The sequence below is a fragment of the Pyxicephalus adspersus genome, chromosome 9 (assembly GCF_032062135.1).
Source record: "Pyxicephalus adspersus chromosome 9, UCB_Pads_2.0, whole genome shotgun sequence".
Classification (NCBI taxonomy): domain Eukaryota; kingdom Metazoa; phylum Chordata; class Amphibia; order Anura; family Pyxicephalidae; genus Pyxicephalus; species Pyxicephalus adspersus.
Genome location: NC_092866.1, coordinates 60263995 through 60289628, shown reverse-complemented (window position 1 = coordinate 60289628; position 25634 = coordinate 60263995). Strand labels below are relative to the sequence as shown.

Genomic DNA, 25634 nt, shown 5'->3' with positions numbered 1-25634 from the left:
TTTTTGTAGTAGTTGTTCTTACTTTTACTTTTTCTGTGTTCTTTTTCTGTGTTCTGGTCTTCAGTATTTAGTGTGTGTGTGTGTAAAGTATATATGATTATATATATAGATACATATTATATATATGTATATATATATATATATATATATATATATATATATATATATATATACATATTTACATACAGTTGAAAACTGGATTTGGATACCCCAGAAGTAGATTGTGACCCAACATGATGGCAGAAAAAGTTGGCGCTGTCTTACTAGGTTCCAATGGTCCGGTTTTGTTAAAGACTGGAGAAGACGGACTATTATGGGTGATCCAGCAAACCTGGTATAGATCCATTCCACATTTCCTGTATCACCCAGGTTCTCCTATGATAGTCTATCTTCTCCAGCCTCGGAGAGCTTTAATAAATCAGACTCAATGTATCCTAATATTCAGGTAGATACAACCTATAGGAGAACAAAACTGGGCACAAGAAGATAGACACTGCTGGAGTTTGGTGACACAGATAATTTTATTTTCTCAGAAGCAAGCAGTGGTAACAAGAGGCCCCCTAAGAGGCCTGGATGCAAGTGCAACCTGTTTGGTCCGTGTTCCTACACCACTGGGTATAACAATTCCTTAGAAACTTGAGATAGAGTGTGGAAGTGGTATTATATTAGAATATGCCTTAGAAAAGTGACAGCAAGAAGCTGATTGGTTCTTACAGCTATAAGACCACCCCTGAGGAATTCCTAAAAATGTTATAATCCTTTCCTGCTAGAGAGAGATTCATTTCACTTTCTGTCCTGATGCTGCAACAAGAAATAGAAGGATGTCTCCCCAAAGTGAAAAAATGTTATAATCCTTTCCTGCTAGAGAGAGATTCATTTCACTTTCTGTCCTGATGCTGCAACAAGAAATAGAAGGATGTCTCCCCAAAGTGAAGACAGTTACCCTCTTAGACTGTTGCCAGCATTTTTTTAATCTCCCCATTTTTTTAACCTCTGACCTCTTGCTCTGTTGCCAATTTTTAAATCATGGATTTTCTCCAACTTTCTGTCTTATTGATAGTGGCCACAGGTGAAAAATGATTATAGCCCTTCTCTTCTTTATACACAGCAGAAAAATGTGTTAGTCAAAGGTTCAGCCAAAGTTCTTTGAAGTTTGCCAAACTCAATGTTCAGGTTGAACTCTGAAGACTACGGCATATGACTCTTCCACTTGACGCTTTCAATGTTCTTTGTTGAGTGAATGTTCTTAATGATCTCCGGTGAAAATCCAGCATCTGTACAGCTGTTCCCCAACTTTGCTCAGTGATGCAGCAGGATGGATATTGTCCAATGTTTTTCCCTTTGGAAGAATTCAGCAGAACTCCTCCCTGCTCCTCCTCTCCATAGAATGAACTTCTGATCAGCGCTTGCTTGTTCCAACTTTCTCTGGAAACAATCCCTAGCTGAATCTAAACTTAGAATAAATTGTTAATGCAGTACATATTTAAAGAACATTCACTAACAATAGAAACTACCCTGGTAACATTCATTCATATGAGAAAAATGGTTCTAAAAGATTCACATAGAAGAAAATCTTTTAAAGTTTTTTTCCTGCATACATTTGCAAATTTAGTGAATGCAGAACAGTGAAACTTTACTCCAATGTTCCGTCAAACTCGAACCTCATCCCAAATGTGACGTGACATTGAGGTCAGTGGGAGGAACAAGTGAGAACTGCGGTTAACCTAGAAAAGCGACACTTCCGGAAGATTTGGTTTCCTGCAGAGTTCAGGGGAAATAGTTTACATCTTTTACAGGATATTCTTTGCTTAGCAATGTTATTGTAGTACCATGGCCTCTTTAAAAGCCAATCTGCAGACATTTTGTTCTGGTATGGATATAATGCCGAAAGGTTGGAATTGCGGTGGCACTCTACCTATGGCACTAGGGTTGTAGGAACAATCAATGGGGATAGTAATAATTACTGCAAGGGGATCTAATCCCTCCAAAAATAAAACAATGTAAAGGATGTGAAAACAAATGTCAGGATATATATTGAAGGTTTATTCTTCTAGGTCAGTGGTCGCCAACCAGTGGTCCGCGAGAACAGTTTGGTGGTCCACAGAAAAATTTGGACATTATTGGCAATTTTTATGTTTTAATTTATTAATAATAAAAAAAAAATAATATTCTAATAAATTCTTATATTCTGAATGACAATTTTCACCTTTATATTGCACAAAATTCATGAACTGTGCTGGAGATGGAAAAACAATGGAGGCGCAGCGTGACGTCAGTTTAGTATTAAGTTGTTGCCGAGCCGTACGCTTCAGTATTGTTTCCACCATTACAACAATCACCCCGCTCCGCCAATACCAATTCTCATCCGATTGTTTTATTTTATTTGTTTATTTCTCAGATGCTCTTTTAGGTAAGTATGACCTTACCTGTGTATTCTCTATACCTGTATATTTAATGGCATCAAATAGTTTGATAACTTTCATTTCTTGTTTGGTCTTAGATTGGAATGAAATAAACCCATAATGAGTGAGAAAAAGCAAACTAATATTTTTCATTTTTTTAGTAATACCAAAGATAACACAACTAATGATAATAGTAACAATAGTAATACTTCACTTAACTGATCTGATCAATGAATCAGAGCTGCCACAGTCCTTGTCAGCACCATTAGGAAGATCATTATTTTACAAATAGATTTATCTTTTTAAAAAAATTCATATTAATGGTCCTCGGGATTCAAAATTATGAATTTAGTGGTCCGTGAGGTCCAAAAGGTTGGCGACCCCTTTCCTAGATTGTAAGCTCTTTGGGGCAGGGTCCTCTCCTCCTCCTGTGTCACTGTCTGTATCTGTCTGTCATTTATATCCCCTATTTAATGTACAGCGCTACGTAATATATTGGCGCTATATATATCCTGTTTATTAATAATATTATTATTAACAATATCAGGTTATGTACAGAGATTTGCATTGTGATCTGCACTTGTAGTTATCACATATTCTTGTGGTCCCATTAAAGGGAACAACAAGCAAACTCTCCTCCTGTGTCACTGTCTGTATTCGTCTGTCATTTGCAACTTCTATTTAATGTACAGCGCTGCGTAATATGTTGGTGCTATAAAAAACCTTTTTAATAATAATTTACCAGAGAATGCACACAAAGTGAAAGTTTTGGTTTCCTGGGTGCTGTGTGACACCAATCACTGGGACAGGAAATGGTAAGAAAAGGAAGTCTCAATAAAGTCTTCTTCATTGTCTCCGCAGTTAGATCTGCATTGGTTTGTGACTCTCGGTGACCCCACATTCATCCATCAGGTATATGAAAGGAAGTAAAAGCAGCAATGTGATCCAGGCGGAGCCCCCCAACCAATAAGAATATCCAAGTCCAGTCCAACGAACCATTATTGCTTCCCGGTGCTGCCATGTGAAGATGGTCCAGGCCACAGAAAAAAAAAATCCTGGAATGAAAAACCAAAATCACAGATAAGCCCTGCAGGACACATGAGATATTGTGACATTTGCCAAAAGAGCTTACAATTTATTCCTGGAACTGCCATATTTGAAAGTCCATACCATGTATTACATTCTATCTGCATTTAAATTGGACCACCTTATACAAGTAGTCCCCGAGTTAGGAAATCTGACATACAGACAACTACAGGACTTCCCTGCTTGCTTGTGTGCAGGACGGAGGCTTGGATAGGGGTGCTTTGCATGACTTGCTGATGATGATTTGCAACACAGCTGAGGTTGTGTGTGATCCTAAATACTGAGCTCTTTCTGCAACCTCTTGTAACTCTTTATTGACCAAGACAAACTCTGCAGTTGTTTCATTTTGCATATCAAAGCACAGCTTGCACCAGAAGTTAATGAATGCCTAGGCTCCATGTGATTAACTTTTTAATATTTTATACAGTAACTGACACCATGCTGCCTGATAATATGTTGAGGCAAACATCTGTCATAATTGCATTTATTATAACAACATACCTGTTCTGACTTACATACAAATTCAACTTAAGAACAAACTCTATCTCGTATGTATCTTGAGATTCTGCTCACCTGTAGGTGGCAGCACTGCCAGAAGAATTCTGATTTTGGCATCTGGTGGGTGGGTTGGGGGTGTCTTGGGGGGGTCATACAGAACAAGTGCACCAGGCAGATGCAGGAACCAGCGGCAGCCATGATGAAGGACAATCCGCCAAAGAACATCTGAGCTCCCTGCACTGAGAAAAGCAAAGTTACCATTATATACAAAACAAAACCACCGGCAGGTGAAGGTAATACCACTGACAGTCTGGTTACAGTGACCCCTGGAGGGGGGGGAGAAATATTTTAGGCACCGGTGAAGAGTCAGTTCTTTGATGCGGTGTGTTGAAAGTAGGAACAATGGGCAAATGTAGGGATCTGAGGGCAATGGGTCAAATTGTGATGACGGGGTCAGAATATTTTTAATGGCTGGTCTTGTGGCGTGTTCCTGGTATGCAGAGGTTGGTACCTACAAAGGGTGGTCCAAGAAAAGACAACCGGTGAACCAGTGGCAGAAACATGGGCACCCAAGCAGTGGCAGACATGGCCAACAATGGGCTCCTGTGCAGAAATGGCTTAGGGGGCCCCTTCCAATCTGAATTAGGGTCCCCATGGAGGCACCTGTTGGCTGAGAAGGGTCTGGGGCTCCTATGCGACATACTCTATACCTCTCTGTCCCCCCTGCACCCAAGTTTTATTAATGTGTATAGAGGAAGTGGAATAATCGGCTACTTCCCAGGGTCTCCAAGTCTCTAAGTGTCCCCAAGATCTTGCAGTCCCCCAGCTTGCCCCCTTTCCTATAATTTTCCTGAAGCCACCTTTGTGCAATACATAGCCTGTGCAGACCGCAGAGCTGTGGGAGGGGCTCTTAAGCCCCACCCACTACAGTCTGACTACAGAAAACAACAGAAGGGGGCGGATACAAGACCAGTCACCCTGTACAATGGGAGGCAGCAGCAGTGACCGGTCTTTATTAAAGGAAGTTCCTGCACTTAGGCAAAGATTGCTACACAGATCTGGAGAAATGCACAAAACACAAGATTTACCACTAGACTCACATAAAGACAATATTTACTTATCCTGGAGTTCATTTTTAATAAATACGGCCAGGAAATAAATATCTCCTCATTTATTAGTGATTTTACCAGATAGCAACAAATGGAAAATCAACAGACAAAAACCAGAGTTTTAGTCTAGATTGTAAGCTCTTTGGGGCAGGATCCTCTCCTCCTCCTTTCATTCATTTGCAACCCCTATTTAATGTACAGCACTACGTAATATGTTGGTGCTATATAAATCTTGTTTATTAGTACGGTAGTAGAGTAGCAGAAGGCTGGAACTCCTGTTTGATTTCTGTTTGTGTCTCTGTTGCAGCTTCCTGTTTAGAGAAACTGTTGTCACCCAGACAGGAAGTAAGGGGAAATTTCTGCAACAGAGCCAAGGATAGCAGCAAAAACCTTAAAAGTGTTCTAACTTTTTACCCCTCCCCTACCGCACACTAATTGCTACCAAAATAAATGTTGGCTGTTTCCAAGAGCTTACAATCTAATTATCACACAACGTTTATAAATCAATATTCTGCTTGTATTTCTTACCTCGGCTGTTTTGTAGAAGGGCCGTCTGATTTTCGGCTTTTGCTTGACCCAAAACTTCATTTTCCCACAATCCTCTATGGTCGTACCAATGAGACGTGAGGACTGAAACCATGAGGGCAATTGTGCCCAGTAACCCCAGAACCCCTTGTAGCCAGCGGCCCGCAGAGCCGCCCCACATAGCCGAGGCTTCTGGACTATCGGTGTTCCCAACCGGCGTCTTTTATTGTTGTAGGTCTGGGGTCGATCACACATCTGTGATTGGACGATAGGAATCCAAAAATCCAGTAAATGAACTAAGAAATAAAAAAGTCCCCGTGGGTCCGGTTTGTAGGGGAAGCCCAGAGGGGCCGGCGGTGATGAATGATTTTGGATTGAGGGGGTTTCTCTGATCGGAGTTCCAGCTCTTTCATTTTACAGAACAGAAAACAAAAGAGAAAATTCTGCAACCTCTCAGGGACAGAAAGCTGCCTGCGCGCTGAATGATTCCATTTTTGGTTATTTCTTCCTCCTGGGGGCAGACGGAGTGACCGCAGCAGGAAATTAAAGTCTGAATTCTACAACTCCGACTTCATGTTAATTTAAAGGACAACTCCACCCCAAACCAACTGATCCGCTGATGGTAGAAGCTGGAGGGTTAAAGCATAATTGTACTTAGTGATCCGGTTGTGTCGGAGAATTCAATATCATTGAGGTCAATGGGCCTGATTTATTAAAGCTCTCCAAGGCTGGAGAGGACACTTTCATCAGCGAACCTGAGTGATCCAGCAAACCTGGAATGAACCTGATCCAGGATTTAAAAAAAATGGTTAACCTCCCTGAATAATAAGTATTTTTAAATGTCAAAATGTTACTTTTTTAAAAAAATTTCTTGCCTGGTCCCACCCTGCAGACACACGCTTGCACTGCCCGTCCCCGGCATCTGCTTCCCCTAACCTCGCGTCCCCAACATTCACACGCCAAGGGAAGCATATCTGGAGGACTCCAGGGGAAAGTGGGGTCTAAGTAAGACTTAAAAACTCCCTGGCAATTCCACTCCGAGTGTGGCTCGGGGTTACCGCTTTTGGTATGGATAATTCACCCAAGCCACTTCGGATTATAGCAAATGACTTTTTGGAAATCCATTCTAGGTTTGCTGGATCACCCAGGTTCACTGATGAAAGGCTCTCCGGCCTTGGAGAGCTTTCATAAATTAAATACCATTTATATACAGAACAAAGTTTTTTTTTAATCGTGTGTGGTGTCATTATTTCTAGGGCATCTTTAACCCATTCAAGACATGGATAAAGGGGTACTCATTCACCAGATAAAGGGGGTGGAAATTTAGGGGTCCTTGGTAAAGGGCTTTCCGGATTCTAAATAGGCCCCCACCTGCAGACCCCCATAATACTGGTGCTAGGTTGTGCAGAAGAGCTCCATTGTTGGATGGTGTCTGGTTTTTGCCCGCTTTTGCCCCTTTCCTTTAATTCCAGATTCCAGGGGACCTTGCTTGGAGGACGCTTGTTGCCCCATAGGTCCTGAGCCCATTTAGGGATCTGATAATCATCCTGTGGTCACCAATAGGGGTTGAACAGAGGTTGAGAGGGATCAGCAATAATTTATTTAAATGCCAAGGGTTTATAATATACAGCAAAGCAGAGGGTGGGAAATGCAGAGGAGAGTTGGGGTGCAAAGCTGAACCAAAGATGGGGGTGTAAAGATGAGCCATGGAAAGGGGGTACAGAGGTGAGCTGTATTTGGGGGAGTGTAGAAGTGAGCGGTGGACAGGGGGATGCAAAGGTAAGCCTTAGGTGTGGATTGTAGGGGTGAGCTTTGGATTAGGGGTGCAGAGGTGAACCATAGATGAGGAATGGTGGATGGGGTCCAGAAGTGAGCTGCGGATAGGGGATAGAGGTCAGCCATGGATGGTAGGTGCATAGGTTAGCATTGGATGGGGTGCAACGGTAAGCTATAAATAGCAGGTGCAGCAATAAATTGTGTTTGGGGTGCAGGGATGAACTGTGGGGAAGGTGCAGGAAGCGAGCTGTAGAGGTGCAAAGATGACTGGAGGTTCAGAAGTGGGTTGTGCATAGGGAAGGGGCATGGGGTGTTTGCAGAGGTAAACTGTGGCAAAAAGGTCCTTGGCATTAAGCATTGCTTACCACTGACCTCTGCACATTATATTAGAGACCACTAACCCCTGCACTCTGCATTACTGACTCCTGCACTCTGCATTACTGACCCCTGCACACTGTATTACTGACCCCTGCACACTGTATTACTGACCCCTGCACCCTGCAATTACTGACCCCTGCACACTCTATTACTGACCCCTGCACTCTGCATTACTGACTCCTGCAATCTGCATTACTGACCCCTGCACCCTGCATTACTGACCCCTGCACACTGTATTACTGACCCCTGCACTCTGCATTACTGACCCTGCACTCTGCATTACTGACCCCTGCACTCTGCATTACTGACCCTGCACTCTGCATTACTGACCCTGCACTCTGCATTACTAACCCTGCACTCTGCATTACTGACCCCTGCACTCTGCTTGCATCTCTGACAACTTCTCTCCCGGTAAGTTCCATCAGACATGGCCGCCATATATGAAAGTATAAATTGTGGATAGATTGGTGAGGGATTAGAACTCCTGTTGGGTTTTTATTGCTGTCTGTAATGGTTCTCATTTGTCCGGGTCATGGCGCACACAGTAGCAGTCATATAGTTCTTGGAATCTTGAAAACGTTTTGTATCTTGCCCGAACCACTTCTATTCTAATAGGTATTAAAGTAATTCCCCCATATGTATATCCTCACAGGTCTCTTCTACCCATGCGGTCCAAATGTTGGGGTATTTCTCTAAGAAATTGTTTGCAGAAGTTACCAAACTTTTCCAAGGTTCCAAGAATGAGTCCAGTTGAATGTGACTGAGTACTACTCGATATTCCCCATTAGAGACTCCTTCTCTCTATATGGTCGCCTGACTATTGTCACTGGGTGGAAAAGCTGGAAGGAAGGGGGGAAAGCATGAGGCTCCCTGCTGCGTTCTTCCCCATGGAAAATAAAAGGCCATTTAACCATGTGCCTGGTGGATCACTAAATGGCATTGGACCGTCGCACAGATTAGATAATCCTCTGACACAAACATGATCATCTTGAGTGATAATTATCTAGTTTGTGTTTTTAGCGATCCCCAAATGTCCTTTAATGATCTGCCAAACAGATGATTAAGCAACCAGAGATGACTGATGTCATTTCATATAGAGAAGGACACAACGGGGGCCTCCTGATTTTCTATCACTTTGGAGAGGCTTCCTCTTAGGTTACATGGACATGCTAGAGATGGTCATTAAACGGCAGATCACAAAAGGACCAACTGGGACAACAGCTGTGATTTCCTATGGGGAGGACGCAGCAGGGAGCCTCCGCCTCATCCTCCTCCCTCTCCAATCCATAGAACCTAAAAGTACTCTGTGTATGGCACTTATTTTCCTATATCATCGCTGGAAACAATCTTGAAAGTTTGAAATCCTTAACCCTTATTGTTCTATCACAACATTGGCAAAGCCTCTGCTCATGTGTACCTGCCCCCATAGATTGCAATGCAGCTAAAATCAGCAGGCTTTCGCAGTGCTCCTGGAAGGGACTAGATCATTGTGATAGGACACATTTCTGTGATTGGCAAGGGGACAACTACAAATTTGTTATTATTTGGTGCAAATATATTGTTCAGTTTTTTACATGACCAGTTCTCTTTGATCAAACCACAAATTGTTTGCATTAAGATTTTAGTATATATCTGTTTTGTTTTTTTTCTGCAGCTACCAGAAGGAATGGAACGTGATGGTATGTAGGTTTCTCTGTGCTCTTTGCATAACTTTACGATGTAACACACAAGAACAACGTGGGAGAAATCCACTTTGTGCACCTGAACCCAGATATTACCTTGTAAAGGTAGAGCAGAGGTAAAGGAGTAAAGGAAGCAGAGGGGTAAATTTTCACCCTGGATATCCAGCAAATCTGGAATAGATTTCTTAAAAGTCATTTGCAAATGCTTTCAATCCAGGACCAGATCCATTCCAGGTTTCCTGGATCACCCAGCTTCACTGATAAAAGTGTATCCTCTCCAGCCTTGGAGAGTTTTAATGAATCAGGTCCACTATGTGCATAAGTACGCTGATAGTGAAGGGCATTGTGATGACTCTCTAGGGGGACGAGATCAGTACACTCTGTACTCACAGTATGTCCTCAGTCTTCTGGGTTCGGTGATACTGGTGAAAAATTACCAAGGAATACTGAGGACATCTAGTGGCAGGGAAGAGGTACTGCAAGTGATAAATTTTGCAATTGAACCTTTTTAGGAGTTAGCCTGAAGTTGGACATTTAAAGCAGACCTATCACTACATCACAAAATTGTTAACATTATATAAAAGGTGACTATCCCCTTTATATGATATGATTTTTTGGGAGGGAAAGGACCCCTTGTTGTCCATCTTTACTGCCGCTGCGGTAAGGTCTGAAAGTGAAACCTGCGTCACATATCCCAGGGCGCTGCAGGCTGCTGCTTCTGCTCATGCCTGAGGTTGGGCATCCGTCATAAGGAGCTTCCCTGGAATGTAAAAATAAAAAGTGCCAATCTCACGCATCTCACGCATGCCATATTCATCACTTATATCTAAAGTCTGCCTTTTGTTATTTGCCTGTTATTCGGGTCTATTGATAACACAACTGCATGAACTGCATGAGAGACCACACATCATTCCAAAAGTAAGCAGCTAATGCTGGGCTTTCTTATTTGAAAGCCTAGTAAAGTCTCATAAAAGTGTAAAAGTTAGTGATTTGGAGGATCAGGGTATAACCTTAAAACACCAGCAAATATGAACGATGTTCAGTTATTTCCTCTTGATAATCCTTTGTTTGAACACTGAGCTCCAAGGTCTCCACACTGAATATGAGATCATCATTCCTAAAACTTTTTGGCTGCAATCTCGCAGGCTGCAATGATGTATACCGGCAGCTCTGCCATTGTAGTAGATTAAAACCTAACGTAGCTTCCTGCTAAAAAGTGCAAAAGCAAAATACAAAAACTCAATAAACTGTTATTTCCCTTTGGATTTGGTTCTGAGTTCTTCTTCAGAATCGCAGCAAAGAGAAATAATGATGAGATTCAACTAATCGCAATTCATATGATTGGTCGTGTCCATCAACCATGATTGCTCAATGATTGCTGTGCTTGGCGTGTTCCTTCTGAATTTTTCCAGATTATATTGTATGTAAAATATTTATTATTTATATATCACAGATTATTCTCCTCCGGGGACCGATCCTGAAGACGATGAATCTGAGGATGTTTTCACTCGTATCCTAAGGATCAACAGAGGTAAAATAAAATAATCCAATTTTGCAAGTTTGGGTATGGATTCGGCTAAAGTAGGTATTGCCATGAACCCAAAAAGACCTTGGCACCAGTCCCCCAATCTAGCTCTGCATTCCACATCTTTATCAGGTCTCAGTTCAACCCCAGGAGGCTATTTGCTCCGTCTCAGTACACGGTTACCCCAGGACGTCAATGCACAAAGCGTGGCATCTGGACCAGGAGCCCACACATAATGCAGTACAGGGGATTCCAGCATTGGCAAGCCCAGAACACAGAGCCAGGGTCACAGGCAAAGATTGGCCCAGCCAGCAAACAATCACAGTGTCAGAAACAGCCACAGTAAATCCAAGCAATAAATACCCCAGCCAATGCTACAACAGGCACTGGTGACTGGGAGCAGAAGGGCTATAAAGTCCTAGCAGCCCTTGGCAGTGCAGGATGAAGCCAGGGACCAATCTGCTCCTAAAATCCCCTTCAGCTGTGCACAGCCTCAGTGTGTGCGGGGGATGCCGAGAAAGTACATCTCAGCTAAATCCATACCATGTAAGCCAGCGGTCACCAACCGGTGGACCGCGTAAATTTAGGGTGTCTGTGGCTCTGGTTGGTGCACCCCCGAGCGGGGTCAGGAGAAGGAGCCACGTCCCCTGTACAGTTCCTAGGCTCAGGGAACACAGCCCGGGACACTTCCTCCCCACTCTCCCATTGCAGGCTCAGATCTACGATGGAAGATTAGGCGGGGTTCACGATGGGGGAGGTTTCTCCCCCTTTTAATGACACCCGCGCATGCACGGTAGGGAGCCGGTAATTTTAGTCATCCGCAGGACCAAAAATGTTGGCTACCACTGATGTAAGCAATGGTTAACCTCTTGAGGTCCAAAGATTGGAAAATCAGAAGGACACTACCTACCTGCTCATATTTTGAGTACACCAGAGTTCTCTGTAAGGATATCTTCTGCTTTTGGTAACCTGATATGGTAGGAACACCCAATGATCCAAACGCCTCCCATCAGAGAGCTCTAATAGTTTCCTCATAGATCATGACGATTTTGTTCTTAAAGTAGAAAGAGAAATACTGGGCTGCCATTGTTGGCCACAATTCTATCTGCCTGGCAGTCATGCTGATTCATTTTCCATAATACCTCCTCAATGATCCCAGGTGAGTGTGCTTACCTGTCCCAGGTAATTGTCTCACACATGTTGAAGATAGACATTAAGCATATCCAAAATGGGATTCCACCATTTTTCCACCCATTGCTGCAATGATAGATTGAGGGGTGAGGGGGCATTGCACCCAAGCAAGAGGGGTGTCAAACTCAAATACACAGTGGGCCAAAAGGGACAAAGTCGCAGGCCAACCTTGAAATTTATTGAAACAATTGAAAATGCTTTTAAAATCGGCCTGCGCTAAACTTGAAGCCCCTGTAACTCCAAAAGCTTCCTGGCACCTCCCACGTGTAGCTGAGGGGGAGTGCTAGAAATGTCAGACGTGGCCAATGCGGAGCTAAATCTTATGAGTGGCCCGCCGCTGAAACTCCCTCTTCATTGAAATAGAGCCGCTACTAAAATTCCCAGCATTACTTGCATCTATAAAACAGTCCAATGCGGGGCCACGCATTGGGCAGAGAGCCCGCTGGTCTAAAGACGCGAGTGAGGCCGGGAATTGTAGAAGCGGCACTCCTTCAATACAGCCGTGGGCCAGCTGCAGTTCTTATTTAGGATTCCTTTGGGGGCCAAAAAAAATAAAAAAAACAACGTTGTGGGCCAGATTTGGCCCGGGGGCCAGAGTTTGACACTCTTGCTGTAGACCGTTCCAGAGTTCCATGGAAATATCTTGCCTAATATGTCTACAAGCGATCATAGGAAACCTATAGGAAGCTCAGATTAAATATAAATCCAGCAGACTTTCTGTTTAGTTGCAGATTGTCTGTACAGCATTTTTAGCTCTTTTTTGACCTTTGATGTTTATAAACAAGGTGGCACTCATCATATTTCTGCCCTAGACAAAGACATGAGCTTAGCTGCACTGCTTCCCATCACCAATCTCCTCTCTTTTATCCTTCAGATTCTGCTTTGAAGCTGTACCATGGGGACATCATCCTGGACACCACCTACAGTGCCACCAAGTGTACCGGTTGCCTGTGGACCAAATCAGAGGATGGGAAGGTCAGGGTGGCCTACACAATCTCCTCCGAATACAGTGAGTGTGGGAAATACAGCAGATGGCTCTTATACATCTCCCAAGGCTGAATCACGCGGGACCTTGGCACAGGCATAAGATGTTTTTGGCAGAGGGCAGATTTGCTGAACAAAGTAGAACATTTCAACGTCCCACTGTTAGCAACCAAAATTGCCAAAGCCACCACCTGAGACCATTACATTTAATGCATGGATGTGTCAGGTTAAAGTAACTCTAAAGCCTTTCATTTTGTTGCTGAAGGTTGATTTTTTAATGAAATTCTTTTTTAACCTCTTTATCCTTTTTTTGCAACTTTACTACTAAACTCCTCCAGTTACTTCCAGTGATGTGTCCTATGGGCATCACCATGGGCTCCACTTGTGAAAATGCAGAAGAGTAAATGCTAGACAAGAACAGAGTATTGTCACCCCAAAATGTGGCTCAACATTAAAAACTACATCCTAATTTTGGTTTTAATTAATGTTTTTAGATCTACTATAATTACTACAAATAAATGGAGCCCAATGGAAGGAAATGGGTCTGTCGGTGCAGGGGCAGCAAGCACAATGGCTTGATTGGCAAACCTTGATGCCCGGATCCCGGTGGACCGAGGTCTGGTGTGTTAGTGTAGGTCAGTTTAGGGTGTAGAAGAATTAGGGCTACTTCCATTAAAGTATACTTAGCTTTTAAAATTGGACATTTGGGCATCTAGTGTAGAAGAAATCGATTCACAATTCTGACAAATTGACATTGGCAAAGGTCTTCATTGAGGGTAATTCCCATAAAAGGTTCCTCCCGAGGTTGCTAGGGATTCCTTAAGCTTTGAATGAATGACCTCCCATTTGGCTAAATGACCTTTAATTTGATGGTGACCTCTTAGTTTGTGATGAATGCCAATTGTCAGAATAACACCAACGCCCTTTTTTTTTTTTTGTAAGGATAAATAAGCAGATGCACAGAAGGGGGCTTTAGTGGCAAACAATAATGAACTTTACTGGTGTATTCAGCAAACAGAGTAATACACTTAAATACCAGCGATAATATTATCAAAGTTTAACTAAACAAGCAAGTGCATTGACGTGAAGTTAGCAGGTTTAGGCGCAGTTGTCATTGTAAGGATGGCATTCTTCTCGCTGACCACCAATTAAGGATTAATTTTCTCCTGCTCCACCTATGGTTTTAAGAGAGGTTCCGCATCACCTGAAATCAATATCAAGGGTTCCTCATGGGTAAAACGCTGGAGAAAGCCTGGAATAAGTATTGTAAAATATAAAAAATGTATATTATTGTTATAATAATTATTATGTATATTAATTTAGTATAATATTTTTATTGTAATGTACTTTTCCACCTAGGCAATGATGAGAAGAATATAATTACCAAAGCCTTGGAGACCTTCAACACGCTGACCTGCATCCAGTTTGTAGAGCGGTCTACAGAAAACGATTATCTGAAAATATATTCAGGAATTGGGTACGTTGCATTGGAAGGCTTATTTGTTGGTTCATTGGCCTCACCTATGTATTTTAGATTATTTCATGGTTTCCAGCCATTCATTTTACAGGTAATCCTTCCAAGATTACATTTATATATTTATTAGGATCATTCACATCTTCTTGGTGGATCCGAGGCTGGCTTTAACTTTATAGAGATATTCTGACTTCTCTTACATGGCCAATCCTTTCAAATGGGAAGAAGAAAAGAAGAAAATGTGTGTTCTGCTCAAGTGAATGCAAAAACAGCACAGGGTCCTAATACAAAAACAAAAAAAGGCAGACGCCCCCCACTTGGCTAACCCAAAGGCATGTTTGAATAGGCAAGTGCAGCATTATTGGAGGTGCATTCAGCTTGCATTTGAGATGCCTTTTTTAGATGTTCCAAAGGATTCCGTCTGACCTTTTTGGAGTTTCTCCTAACTTCTGACCTTCATTTGAACTGTTTCATGCTGCTTTTGCATTCTTATTGACTTGTATGGAGAGAAGAACAGTTGTGACACACACACACTTACACAAATCCCTATGTAAGCCCTAACACTCCAAGCACAGTAATGCATTGGGACCACTGTCCTATCATTATGCTTATGGGTTGTGGAGCTTCTAAAATATAAAGGAATTCTGCAAACTGGTTTGCAATGCTGCAAGACAAATGTAGTAACCACTTAGCAGTTGTGCTGTCTTTTACTAATGTCCGCTTTCAGATAAGCAAGATTAACTGAGGTTGTCACCCCTCCAATCCTCTGTGCCAATCATAAATTCCCAGAACCTTCATCACATTTCTCTGTCCCTAAGATCTGTGCAATAGAAACTTCCTCACCCATGGAATAATGTTTTTTGTGCCCAAAACTACTCAAAAATGTAAAGACTAAAATAAGCACATAAACTAAATGGAGGCACCAAGACATGCCAAACCAAAATCCACAGCTCTCTGCATAATAATATTACACAGTATTTGTATAGCACCATCATATTACACAGTGCTGTACAAAGTCCATAGTCATGACACTAGCTGTCCCTCAAAGGAGCTCACAATCCAATGTCCAATGTTTGGGGGGAAAGCCAATTAACGTAACTGCATGTTTTTGGAATGTGGGAGGAAACCCACGCAAACACAGGGAGAACATGCAAACTCCATGCAGAAAGTGTCCTGGCTGAGATTTGAACCTGGGACCCAGCGCTGCAAAGGCCAGAGTGCTAACCCTTAGCCACCATGCATATATTGACTTCACTCGGCCACTTACCCCAGATTTGAGTTAAAAAAATTTTGTTGTTCAGAGCAACCAATAACCAAAATTTTCCTTATCAGTTGCTGGTCCTTTGTCGGGCGGATAAGTGGTCCGCAAGAGGTCTCTTTGATGAAGGGAGGGTGTATGGCCAGCGGAGTGGTACAACATGAGATCCAGCACTCTCTGGGCTTCTTCCATGAGCAGAGTCGCAGTGACCGAGACAAATTTGTGGATGTCCTATGGCAGAACATAAACAAAGGTATGAACTCTAAATGATGTTCTGAATAGACAGAAAGAAAACACAAAACATTTATGGCCTTATAATAAATCTCCCTCACATGCTTCTCAATACCCGGCTTCTTGATGGTGACAAAGAAGTGAAATGTTGTGACCTGACCTAGGACAATGAAAGAGCTCCAGGTCATTCTGTCCTTCTGTCTCCTTTTGTATTCCCTTTCCTCTTTCTTTTCCTCATTTGTTCTCTATGTATCAATTTCTTTATTTTATCTTTTATTCTCTCTTCCTCATTGTCTTTACTATTTCTTTCTTTCTTTCTTTTTCATTTTCTTCCTTTCTCTCCATATTTGTTCTTTATCTGTTTTCTCTTTCTCTTCCATTCTGTCTTTTATTTCCTACCTTCTCTGTCTTCTATCTTCCTTTACCTCCCTCATTATTTTAATTTCTCTGTATCTCTTTCCTTTTCTCTCCCATTTCATCCTTTCTTCCTTCTCTTTTTTTCCTTCCCGCTCATCTCCTTTTTCTCTTTTCATTAGTTTTCCTTCTTTTTCTCATCCTTATCCTAATTCTCTTACATTTCCTCCTATGTCTTCTGCTTTTTCCCTCTCCTTTCCTCCTAATTCCTTCTCTTAGTGCTGCCTTCCTTTCTTCCCCACTGACTTATTTTCTTTTCTCTTCCATTCTTTAATCTCTTCTCCCCTTCAATGTTTCAATCCCTCTTCTCCTTTTTTATTGCTGCTCTCCCTTCTTCCCCTCTGCCCTCTTTTCTTCTCCTTTTCTTTTATTTTGTTTCCTTTCTTCTTCTTTGTTTCCTTCCATTCAATTCCTTTTCTTCATCTCTGCTCTCTTCCCTTGCTTCTTCATTGCTTTCTTTTGTACAATTCCTCATCTCACTTTTATTCACTTTTCCTTTAGTTTTTTCTCCTTTTTTCTCCTATCCTTTTCTCTTCCATTCTTTCTTCTCCTCTACTCTTCATTGCTTCCTTCCCTGCTATTCTTCTATTCCTTCTCTTCATCGCTGGGCTCCATTCTTCCCCTTTGCCCTGTTTTCTGCTCCTTTTCTCTTCTTTTATTTTGTTTCCTCTCTTCTTCTTTGCTTCCTTCCACTCAATTCCTTTTTTTACTTTATCTCCACGTCATCTCTGCTCTCTTCCCTTGCTTCTTCATTGCTTTCCCTAGTGCAATTCCTCATCTCACTTTTATTCTCTTTACCTTTACTTTCCTCTCCTTTTTTCTTGTATCCTTTTCTCTTCCATTCTTTCTCCTCCTTCTCTTCATTGCTGTGCTCCCTTCTTCCCCTCTACCCCTTTTCTTCTCCTTTTCTTTTCTCTTCTTTTATTTTGTTTCCTCTCCTCTTCATTGCTTCCTTCTCTGCTATTCTTCTATTCCTTCCCTTCATTGCTGCGCTCCCTTCTTCTGCCCTCTTTTCTTCTCTTCTTCTTTTATTTTGTTTCCTCTCTTCTTCTTTGCTTCCTTATCTTCAATCCTTTTCTTTCTTTTCTTCATCCCCACTCCATCTCTGCTCTTTTCCCTTGCTTCTTCATTGCTTTCTCTTGTGCTACTCCTCTTCTCACTTTTATTCTCTTTTCCTTTACTTTCCTCTCCTCTCTTCTAGTATCCTGTTCTCTTTTCTTTCTTTTTACCTCTCTTCCCCATTTATCTGTTTTCCTCTTCTACTTTGTCCTCTCCCACCTCCTATCCTTTCCTCCATTCTTTTTCCTATGTTCGAATCTCTGTCAGGTTTTGATTTCTGTCTGCATCTTAACTGAAATATTAACTTCTGACAAAGTTTTTACTGATTTCTATGTCTACCCGTCCTGGTGGCAATTACACCCTTCAATTCTCTTACTGTGGTCCTAGGGGCAGAAAATCAGAAATAAAACCCCAAAGGGATCACAGACAGAAATGAAAATATTACACTTTCCTTGTTTCACTTTCTGTCCAAAAAATGAAAAATGAGGAGCCAGGCACTCCTTTTGCTGGTTGGTAATATTAGTAAAATAACCAAGGATTTGTTATATAAAAAACAAACAAAACAAAAATATTAAGTCCCAAACATAAAACAAGAAAGAAATATAACACTGTCCTTGTTTCCCTTTCCATCCAAAAAAACAAATAAAAAATGAGGAGCCAGGTGCTTCATTTGCTGTTTGGTAATATTGGTAAAATAACCAAGGATTTGTTATATAAAAAAAAAAATATATATATATTATTTATTTATTAGAGTTCCAAGTAGTTATTATTTATTATAATAGTTATCATTTATTATTATAAGTAATAAGTATTATTATTATTATATTCATTATTATAAGTTCCAACATAAAACAAGAAAGTAATAATGAGCTTTGTGACTGAGTTGGTCCTGTGTTGTCTTTCCATGCAGGTGACTGGGGTGAGTTTGATCTGGTAGACACCAACAATATGAATCTTCCGTATGACTACTTTTCAGTTATGCATTATGGAAGGTAAGACTAAAAAGAGGGAAATTCACTAAAAATCAAACTGCACCCAAATCACTGAGAGAACAGCAGACATTAGCATAGGGCATTCTTTTATTTGAGTTCTTTTTGCATGGTAACATGAAAGAATTGCACCTAGCAGCCACTCTTGTGCAGCCTAGGGCCATGATCACCATCTTTATGGCTAGTGATTGCATTGTGGTTGTTTTATGTTGTTAGAGACAGAATTTGTCTATTGTTTGCAGTCAGACAAACCCTGTCTGGTGGCCTTGCAAGCACTGAATGAAGATATGTTGCACTTTTCATTAAATTATATTTAAAATTTTTAGAAGAATCCAGTTTTGTATTCCTGTCTGGAGAGGTTCAACTACTGGCAGCTGGATTGGATGTCAATGAAAATTCTATATTTGGATTTTGTTACCAAAACAGGAATAAAGGGAAAATCATCCAAGAGATTTCAAGAGATCTCACTTCCATTTGTGTTTGCAAGACAGGAAGTGAAGGTTATTCTCCCCATGAACATTTCTTTTTTTGTGACATAAAACAAAAAAGAAAAAAAGAAAGGGTTTAACGTTTTCCTACTCTATTATAATTATTATTGATATAACGCCAACATATTGCGCAGCGCTGTACAAAGTCCATAGTCATGTCACTAGCCGTCCCTCAAAGGAGCTCACAATCTTATGTCCCTACCATAGTCATATGTCTTTATACTCTATCAATATAAAAAAGAAAAGTTTTGGCATTGGATATCATTTAAATACAAATTAGATATCAGTATACTTTGCTTTTGTATATATTATTTTTTTTAAATTTTTGTGAGAATAAAAACTGTTTTACAAACAAGAAATTAACACACACTTGAGATACAACATCATACAATTACAATGTAACAATTCAACAGGGAAACCTTAAAAACAGAAACCTAAAGTGCTCAGTGGGTATCATTGGGGGCTCGGGGTTTTTGTATATTTTTAAAGCAGATTGCATTGTGTTTAAGGAAACAATACATGTTCGTGGTATAAAGGATTCATTGCTGTAAGCTCTTGGGGGCAGCGTCCTCTCCTCCTCCCGTGTCACTGTCTGTGATTTGCAACCCCTATTTAATGTACAGAGCTACACAATATGTTGGCGCTATATAAATACTGTTTAAAAATATTATAATAATAAAACAATAGAATAAATAAGTATATATGTTTCAAGCCTAACAATGCTTTTTTCTTGCTGTCTGTGAGATATTCACCTTCGCTTCCTCTCTTGCTCGTGGTGACCCCCTGAGCAAAAGAATTAAAGGGGTCTCTGATTCGGTAAGGCGCAGTTAGCAATATTTCCTAGACAGGGGTTTTAAACGTTCTGCAGTCTACTAAAAAATGTTTCTTACTATTAAAGATTATCCCAATCACTTCCTATTCCTATGACCCCCTTACCCCTAGGCAGCAAATCTCTTGAATGTGGACCCAGATAGACATAAAACCCCAACAGAGAACCATTTCCTTTCTGTCTTTATCCAGAATAGACAATCTATGGAAGGGATTCAATCACTGACAATAAAACACATGAACGTGTAAGATTCTCCACCAGGGAATATTTGGTGAATGCCAGATTCACTGCTTTAAAAACAGACCTCCCAGGCATTTTGTTTGTTTAATGGAGATAAGATGCTCCAGGTACATTTCTCACCTTAAATGAGGGTCCTTTAGAAATGTCCCTAAACCAGAGGAGCAATAAAACACCATCATTAGTGCAATGCAGCTATTAGATTGGTAATGGTCATGGTGAGGTATTAGAGCCTCGGGGTGTTAATGGGGTCATTGACTAGAGGGCGAGAAGTCCGGGACACAGTGAGAATTAGTTTAAAGGGTAATAAACCACTGATCATAGACTTGGGTAGACATGGGCGGTATTGTCAGGGGTCAAAAATTCAACAAAAATCATAAATTGTTTGAAGCATGGGGGGCAACAGGTCAGTTCTGCAGGGGGGCAACAAGTCAGTTCTGCACAGGGGCCCACCATTGGCCCTCTCCCCCCTGCACAAGGCCTTTGGATGTCTGCCCAATGGCGTCTTTGCAGGTAGATGACGCATGAAATGTATTGAACCCTCATATATGACGATGGTTATTGCAATGGACGACGTCTTTACATAACATTTCCTCCTTCGCCAGATTGTCCTGAACTTCACAACTTTGGATCTGGAATTTTCTATTTCCCTTCTGTACAATTATCTCAATATCATGGATGGGGGAAGGCTGGACTCCCCCGCCGTGGGCCAGTACAGCTCCAATGATCATATCCCCGAAATTACCATCCCATACTCGTTCCAAGCTCACTTTCTGTGATTTCCCATCAGCACCATTAGCTTGGGATATTTATTCTGTCAATCAGTGAAGATTCATTTATTGGCAGGGCTGCCATTAAATGGGGGGCAAGTGATACTTCTGTATTGGACCCCTAATCAACAGAACTTTGCAATGCTGCAATTTTAAAACATGGGGGAGGTTCTAGACATTTAACTAGTAAGGGGCCCATATATTTCTGATGGTGGCACTGGATGAGGGTATACAATATGAGGTTTAGGGATCTGCAGCAAAAGGTATCCTGTATTCTGCACCTTTGCTGTGATTCCGGAACTGGTACCCTGTTGGCCAAGGAAATACAGGGCAGTTTGCAAGCATAGGTGACATTAGTGAGTAGCGCATGATGCCAGCTAGTGCCATTTTGCCCCTGTATAATAAAGCTGCTGCTCCCTTATCTTCCCCCTGTATGCAGAATGGTGCAGGGAAGCGTAGTGTAATAGCCACTTCTTGTTTCAGAGTCCCATCATTTGGCGTCACTGTACATGGATCAGATGAATCGGTGCAGGAACAGGAAGCCATTTTTTTTTACAGCAAGTGCCATTCTGCAAAAGCATTATAAATTGGGGTAATGCCCAGGGCATAAAACTACCTAGAAACTGTCCTAATAATGACGATCACCTAAACTCCAAATCATTCTGCATTAATAAATGGATAACTTAATACAATTCTCCGCTACTTTCTTTGTCAGCTGTGTCAGTTGTGTTTCGGCAGGTACTCCTATTCCAATACATCGGGGCAGCCAACCCTCATACCCAAACCAGACCAGTCTGTGGAAATTGGGCAGAGATACGGGCTGAGTTCACTCGACATTTCCAAGATTAAGAAGCTCTATGATTGCAGTAAGTATATGAAAATGTTTCATTTTATTCTGCAGCTTCTCTCTGGGACTGCTCATATAGATGGTAAGCTCTTCAGGGCAGGGTCCTCTCCTCCTCCTGTGTCACTGTCTGTATCTGTCTCTCATTCGCAACCCCTATTTCATGTACAGCTCTGCGTACTATGTTGGCACTATATGAATCTTGTTTATTGATAATATTATTAAGCTGCAGATAAATAAAGCTGGATGGGAGAAATCTTCCCACTTGTCATATATATAAAGTATTTTTATGATATTTTGCTGTCACTGTGGTTCCATAGGTCAGACTTTTGTTCTTCTTTCAGAGGAGTGCAGTTTTTTACACACTGAGACCAATGGCTCTCTGGACTTTAGTGCCTCCATGTCAATGTATCCTGATGCCACAAACTGCCTATGGCTTGTAAGAGTCAACAGAAATAAGGTAATGATGTTTCCTGTAGATATTAAAGCAGAATTCCAAAAAAGCAAAATAAACAGGTGAAATACACATCTTTAAATAGCCTTACCTGACAAAAAAAATAATTGCAACTCCATATAGTCGCTATATATATATTTATATATATATATATATATATATATATATATATATTTATATTGTGACACCAAGGCAGGATTGGAGGTGGAAGAGAGATATATTTGCCCAGGATTCCTCTTTTATGGGAAGTAATTTGCCCAAGATTCCTCTCCTATGTGAAGTAGCAGGTGGAAGACTCTCACCAGTGAGATAATTAACGAAGAAGCACTGAGGGTGGGGATATAACATAGAGCCAGGAGCTCAGTCAGTGGTTCAGTGGTTCAGCTCTGTTTGGAGAGACACAGACAGGGGTTCTGTGTGAGAGAGCTCTGCTGGAGACACAGACAGGGGTTCAGTGTGAGGGAGCTATGCTTGGAGACACAGACAGTCGGTCTGGGTGAGTGAGCTCAAAAGGTTGCTGAAAGCTTTGTTTTGAGCTGACAGGGAGAAGCCCTCCAGCTGATAGACAGGGAACATGACTAATTCTTAATGATAAAGGATTCTCTGAGCACTATGGTTTAACTAACATGACTCTACTGGTGACACTGCTTGCTTTGTAGCTCCCTTTGTCTAATTGAAGCCCTCAACTGAGCCTTCTAATAACTAATCAGTGCTGAGATTGTAAAATCTGGACATAGATAGATATATAGATTTACAATCAATGTAATCCAAACAAATACATAGAAGCAGAGAGCCTGGGCACACGTGTAGCAGGAAGCCCCTGCTAGGTGATCACCCCCTTCCCTCTGGAGTGCCTTTCTACTTCCCTTCTGTTTGGCATATATAATTAACATTTTTTTTAAAGTCTCCAGACAAATTACATGACAGGCTGGGTTGATTTCCTCTTCAGTCTTCTATTGTTGGCCAGAAGCAGTGCTGATGTGATAAAGTCAGTGCTCCCCTTTGCATCAATATACGGTGAATGTAGGTTGCCCCGGTGATGCTAAATCAAAGGGATAATGCCCTACATTCACAGTGTGGTCAGTAATCTTCTGAGCGTCCATCAAACTTGGAGGACCTCTTGTGGCTGAATGAAGTACTGCTGTGGACAGCTTCAGTTTACAGGTAAGTATTACAGCCCAGGCTGTTTTTTTAATAAAGATAAATGTGGATAATATGAAACATTTACAGAACATTTCTATCACAGCAAAGTTATTTTTATTGTGAAAAAAGATAAAAACCTCTATACATTTCCTTTGATACACAGTGGCCTGTGGAGGGACCTACACCAAGGACAACGGCACCGTCACCTCCCCGGGATTTCCTGAGCCTTACCCCAACCTGTCTGACTGCATCACCACAATATGGGCCCCGGAGGGGTATCAGGTATGGAGAGATCAGAGTGAGAGTGCTGCTGGCAAATAATTGTCTGATTTATTCATTTTCAATAGATTAGCAACCAATAGCTCACCAGGGGAGGACATAGCAAGGTGCAAGCTGTGTAGCTGCACAAGGGCCCTACTTAGTCTAAAGGGGCCCCACAGGGTCTTCAAGTCAGTTCGGCAGGGGGCCTCTAGTCAATACAGCAGGGGCGCTTCAAGTCTTTTCAGCAAGGGGGGCAGGGGGGGCTTCAGGTGAGTTTGGCAGGGGGGCTTCAGGTCAGTTCGGCACAGGGGCCCACCATTGGCCCTGTCCCCCCTGCACAAGGCATTTGGATGTCTGCCCAATGGAGTCTTTGCAGGTAGATGACGCATGAAATGCATTGAACCCTCGTATATGACAATGATTGTTGCAATGGACGACGTCTTTACCTAACATTTCCTCCTTTGTCAGATCGTCCTGAACTTCACAATCTTCGATCTGGAATTTTCTACTTCCTGTCTGTACGATTATCTGAATATCATCGATGGGGGAAGGTTGGACTCCCCGGCCGTGGGCCAGTACTGCTCCAATGATCCCGTCCCCACCATCACCTCCACAGGAAACGTTCTGATCCTACAATTCCGCACTGACAACTGGTTCAACATGGCCGGCTACTCCGCGGATTATCATTTCGGTGAGCAGCCTCTTCTGTTTCTGAAAGTACAAATATAAAACACAGAACATTAAAGCCCAACAGACACAAATACATGCAGCTTTCTATTCATTATTGTTATTTTTATTATGCTTGAGTGAACAGCAGGGCTGAGACTTGGGAAGCAAGAAGCAGCACAAGCCACCAGTCAGAGTGCTGAGGAGTAGAATGACAGAGATGAGCTCATTACTCTGCTGCTTCTCCCTTCACAGTCCAGTTACAGGACGGGGGAAGGCAGGAGACCTGTAAGTTTTACTGAAATGCACCCAGAACAAAATCCACACATTTCAGAACTGGATCCCTACTATGATCAACAATCTATTGGTAAACCAACCAATAGGCCTGATTTATTAAACCTCCCCAAGGCAAGAGAGAATACCCTTTCATCAGTGAACCTGGGTGATCCAGCAAACCTGGAATGGATTTCCTAAGTAATTTACTATTTGTTAGCAAATGTTTTTAATCCTGGACCAGATTCATTCCAGGTTTGCTGGATCACCCAAGGTTTACTGATGAAAGTGTATCCTCTCCTGCCTTGGAGAGCTTTAATAAATCAAACCCACTGTGATCCATATAGGGCTGCAAAGAGCACTCTGATTGGAGGAGAGCTCAGTCATGTGACTATTTTCCATTGGTTTTTGCCTTGATATACATTGCATTAGGGGCCCCTATTCAGTTGAATGGGCTGTCTGATTCACCACAGAGCTGCACATCAATGCAATGTGTGTGTAAAATGAGCTTGGGGTGGCATTAGGAACAAATGGCAAAGCATTCCACAAATACATGCGATATGCCTTGCTGCATATTTATTCCTAAGGGCAGCCCAAATGCACCCAACGCTGCAGCACACAGTATTATTATTATTATTATTATTATTATTATTATTATTATTATTATTATTAATAATAATAATAATAATAAACAGGATTTATATAGCAACAACATAGTATGCAGCGCTGTACATTAAATAGGGGTTGCAAATGACAGACAGTGACACAGGAGGAGGAGAGGACCCTGCCCTGAAGAGCTTACAATCTAGGAGGTGGGGAAAGTATCACACACAGAAATGCAATGAACACACAGCAGCATGTTGTTGTGGTGCATTTGGGAAAATTAAAAATAAATGGCAGTGGTATGAAGGGGCCCTAACATGAACAGGGCCCAGTTTGCACATTTTTATAGCACATCTCTGCTCTTACAAAATGCGTCATTTGACTCGCCTTGCTTGGGCTATACCCTGGCTTCATCAATGGGCCCCCAAATCTTTCATGCAACCTCCAAATTGTTGCATTCGTGTTTCCAAAATAAAAAAAAGGGG

The 25634-nt window shown here is 41.7% G+C and overlaps 1 protein-coding gene across 1 annotated transcript in view; it reads left to right on the top strand.

Annotated features, from left to right (window-relative positions):
• The first annotated feature begins 8165 nt into the window (after positions 1–8165).
• The window catches only part of LOC140337764 (hatching enzyme 1.2-like), a 20214-nt gene continuing 2745 nt past the window's right edge, over positions 8166–25634 (top strand). Inside the window, exons 1-12 of the mRNA XM_072421565.1 lie at positions 8166–8185; positions 9429–9453; positions 10910–10987; positions 13047–13181; positions 14516–14633; positions 15963–16141; positions 18503–18584; positions 21644–21771; positions 22094–22209; positions 23355–23367; positions 23510–23628; positions 24076–24298. Of these exons, the coding sequence (XP_072277666.1) occupies positions 9441–9453; positions 10910–10987; positions 13047–13181; positions 14516–14633; positions 15963–16141; positions 18503–18584; positions 21644–21771; positions 22094–22209; positions 23355–23367; positions 23510–23628; positions 24076–24298 (1204 nt within the window). The 5' untranslated portion in view covers positions 8166–8185; positions 9429–9440. The remainder of the gene's footprint in view (positions 8186–9428; positions 9454–10909; positions 10988–13046; positions 13182–14515; positions 14634–15962; positions 16142–18502; positions 18585–21643; positions 21772–22093; positions 22210–23354; positions 23368–23509; positions 23629–24075; positions 24299–25634) is intronic.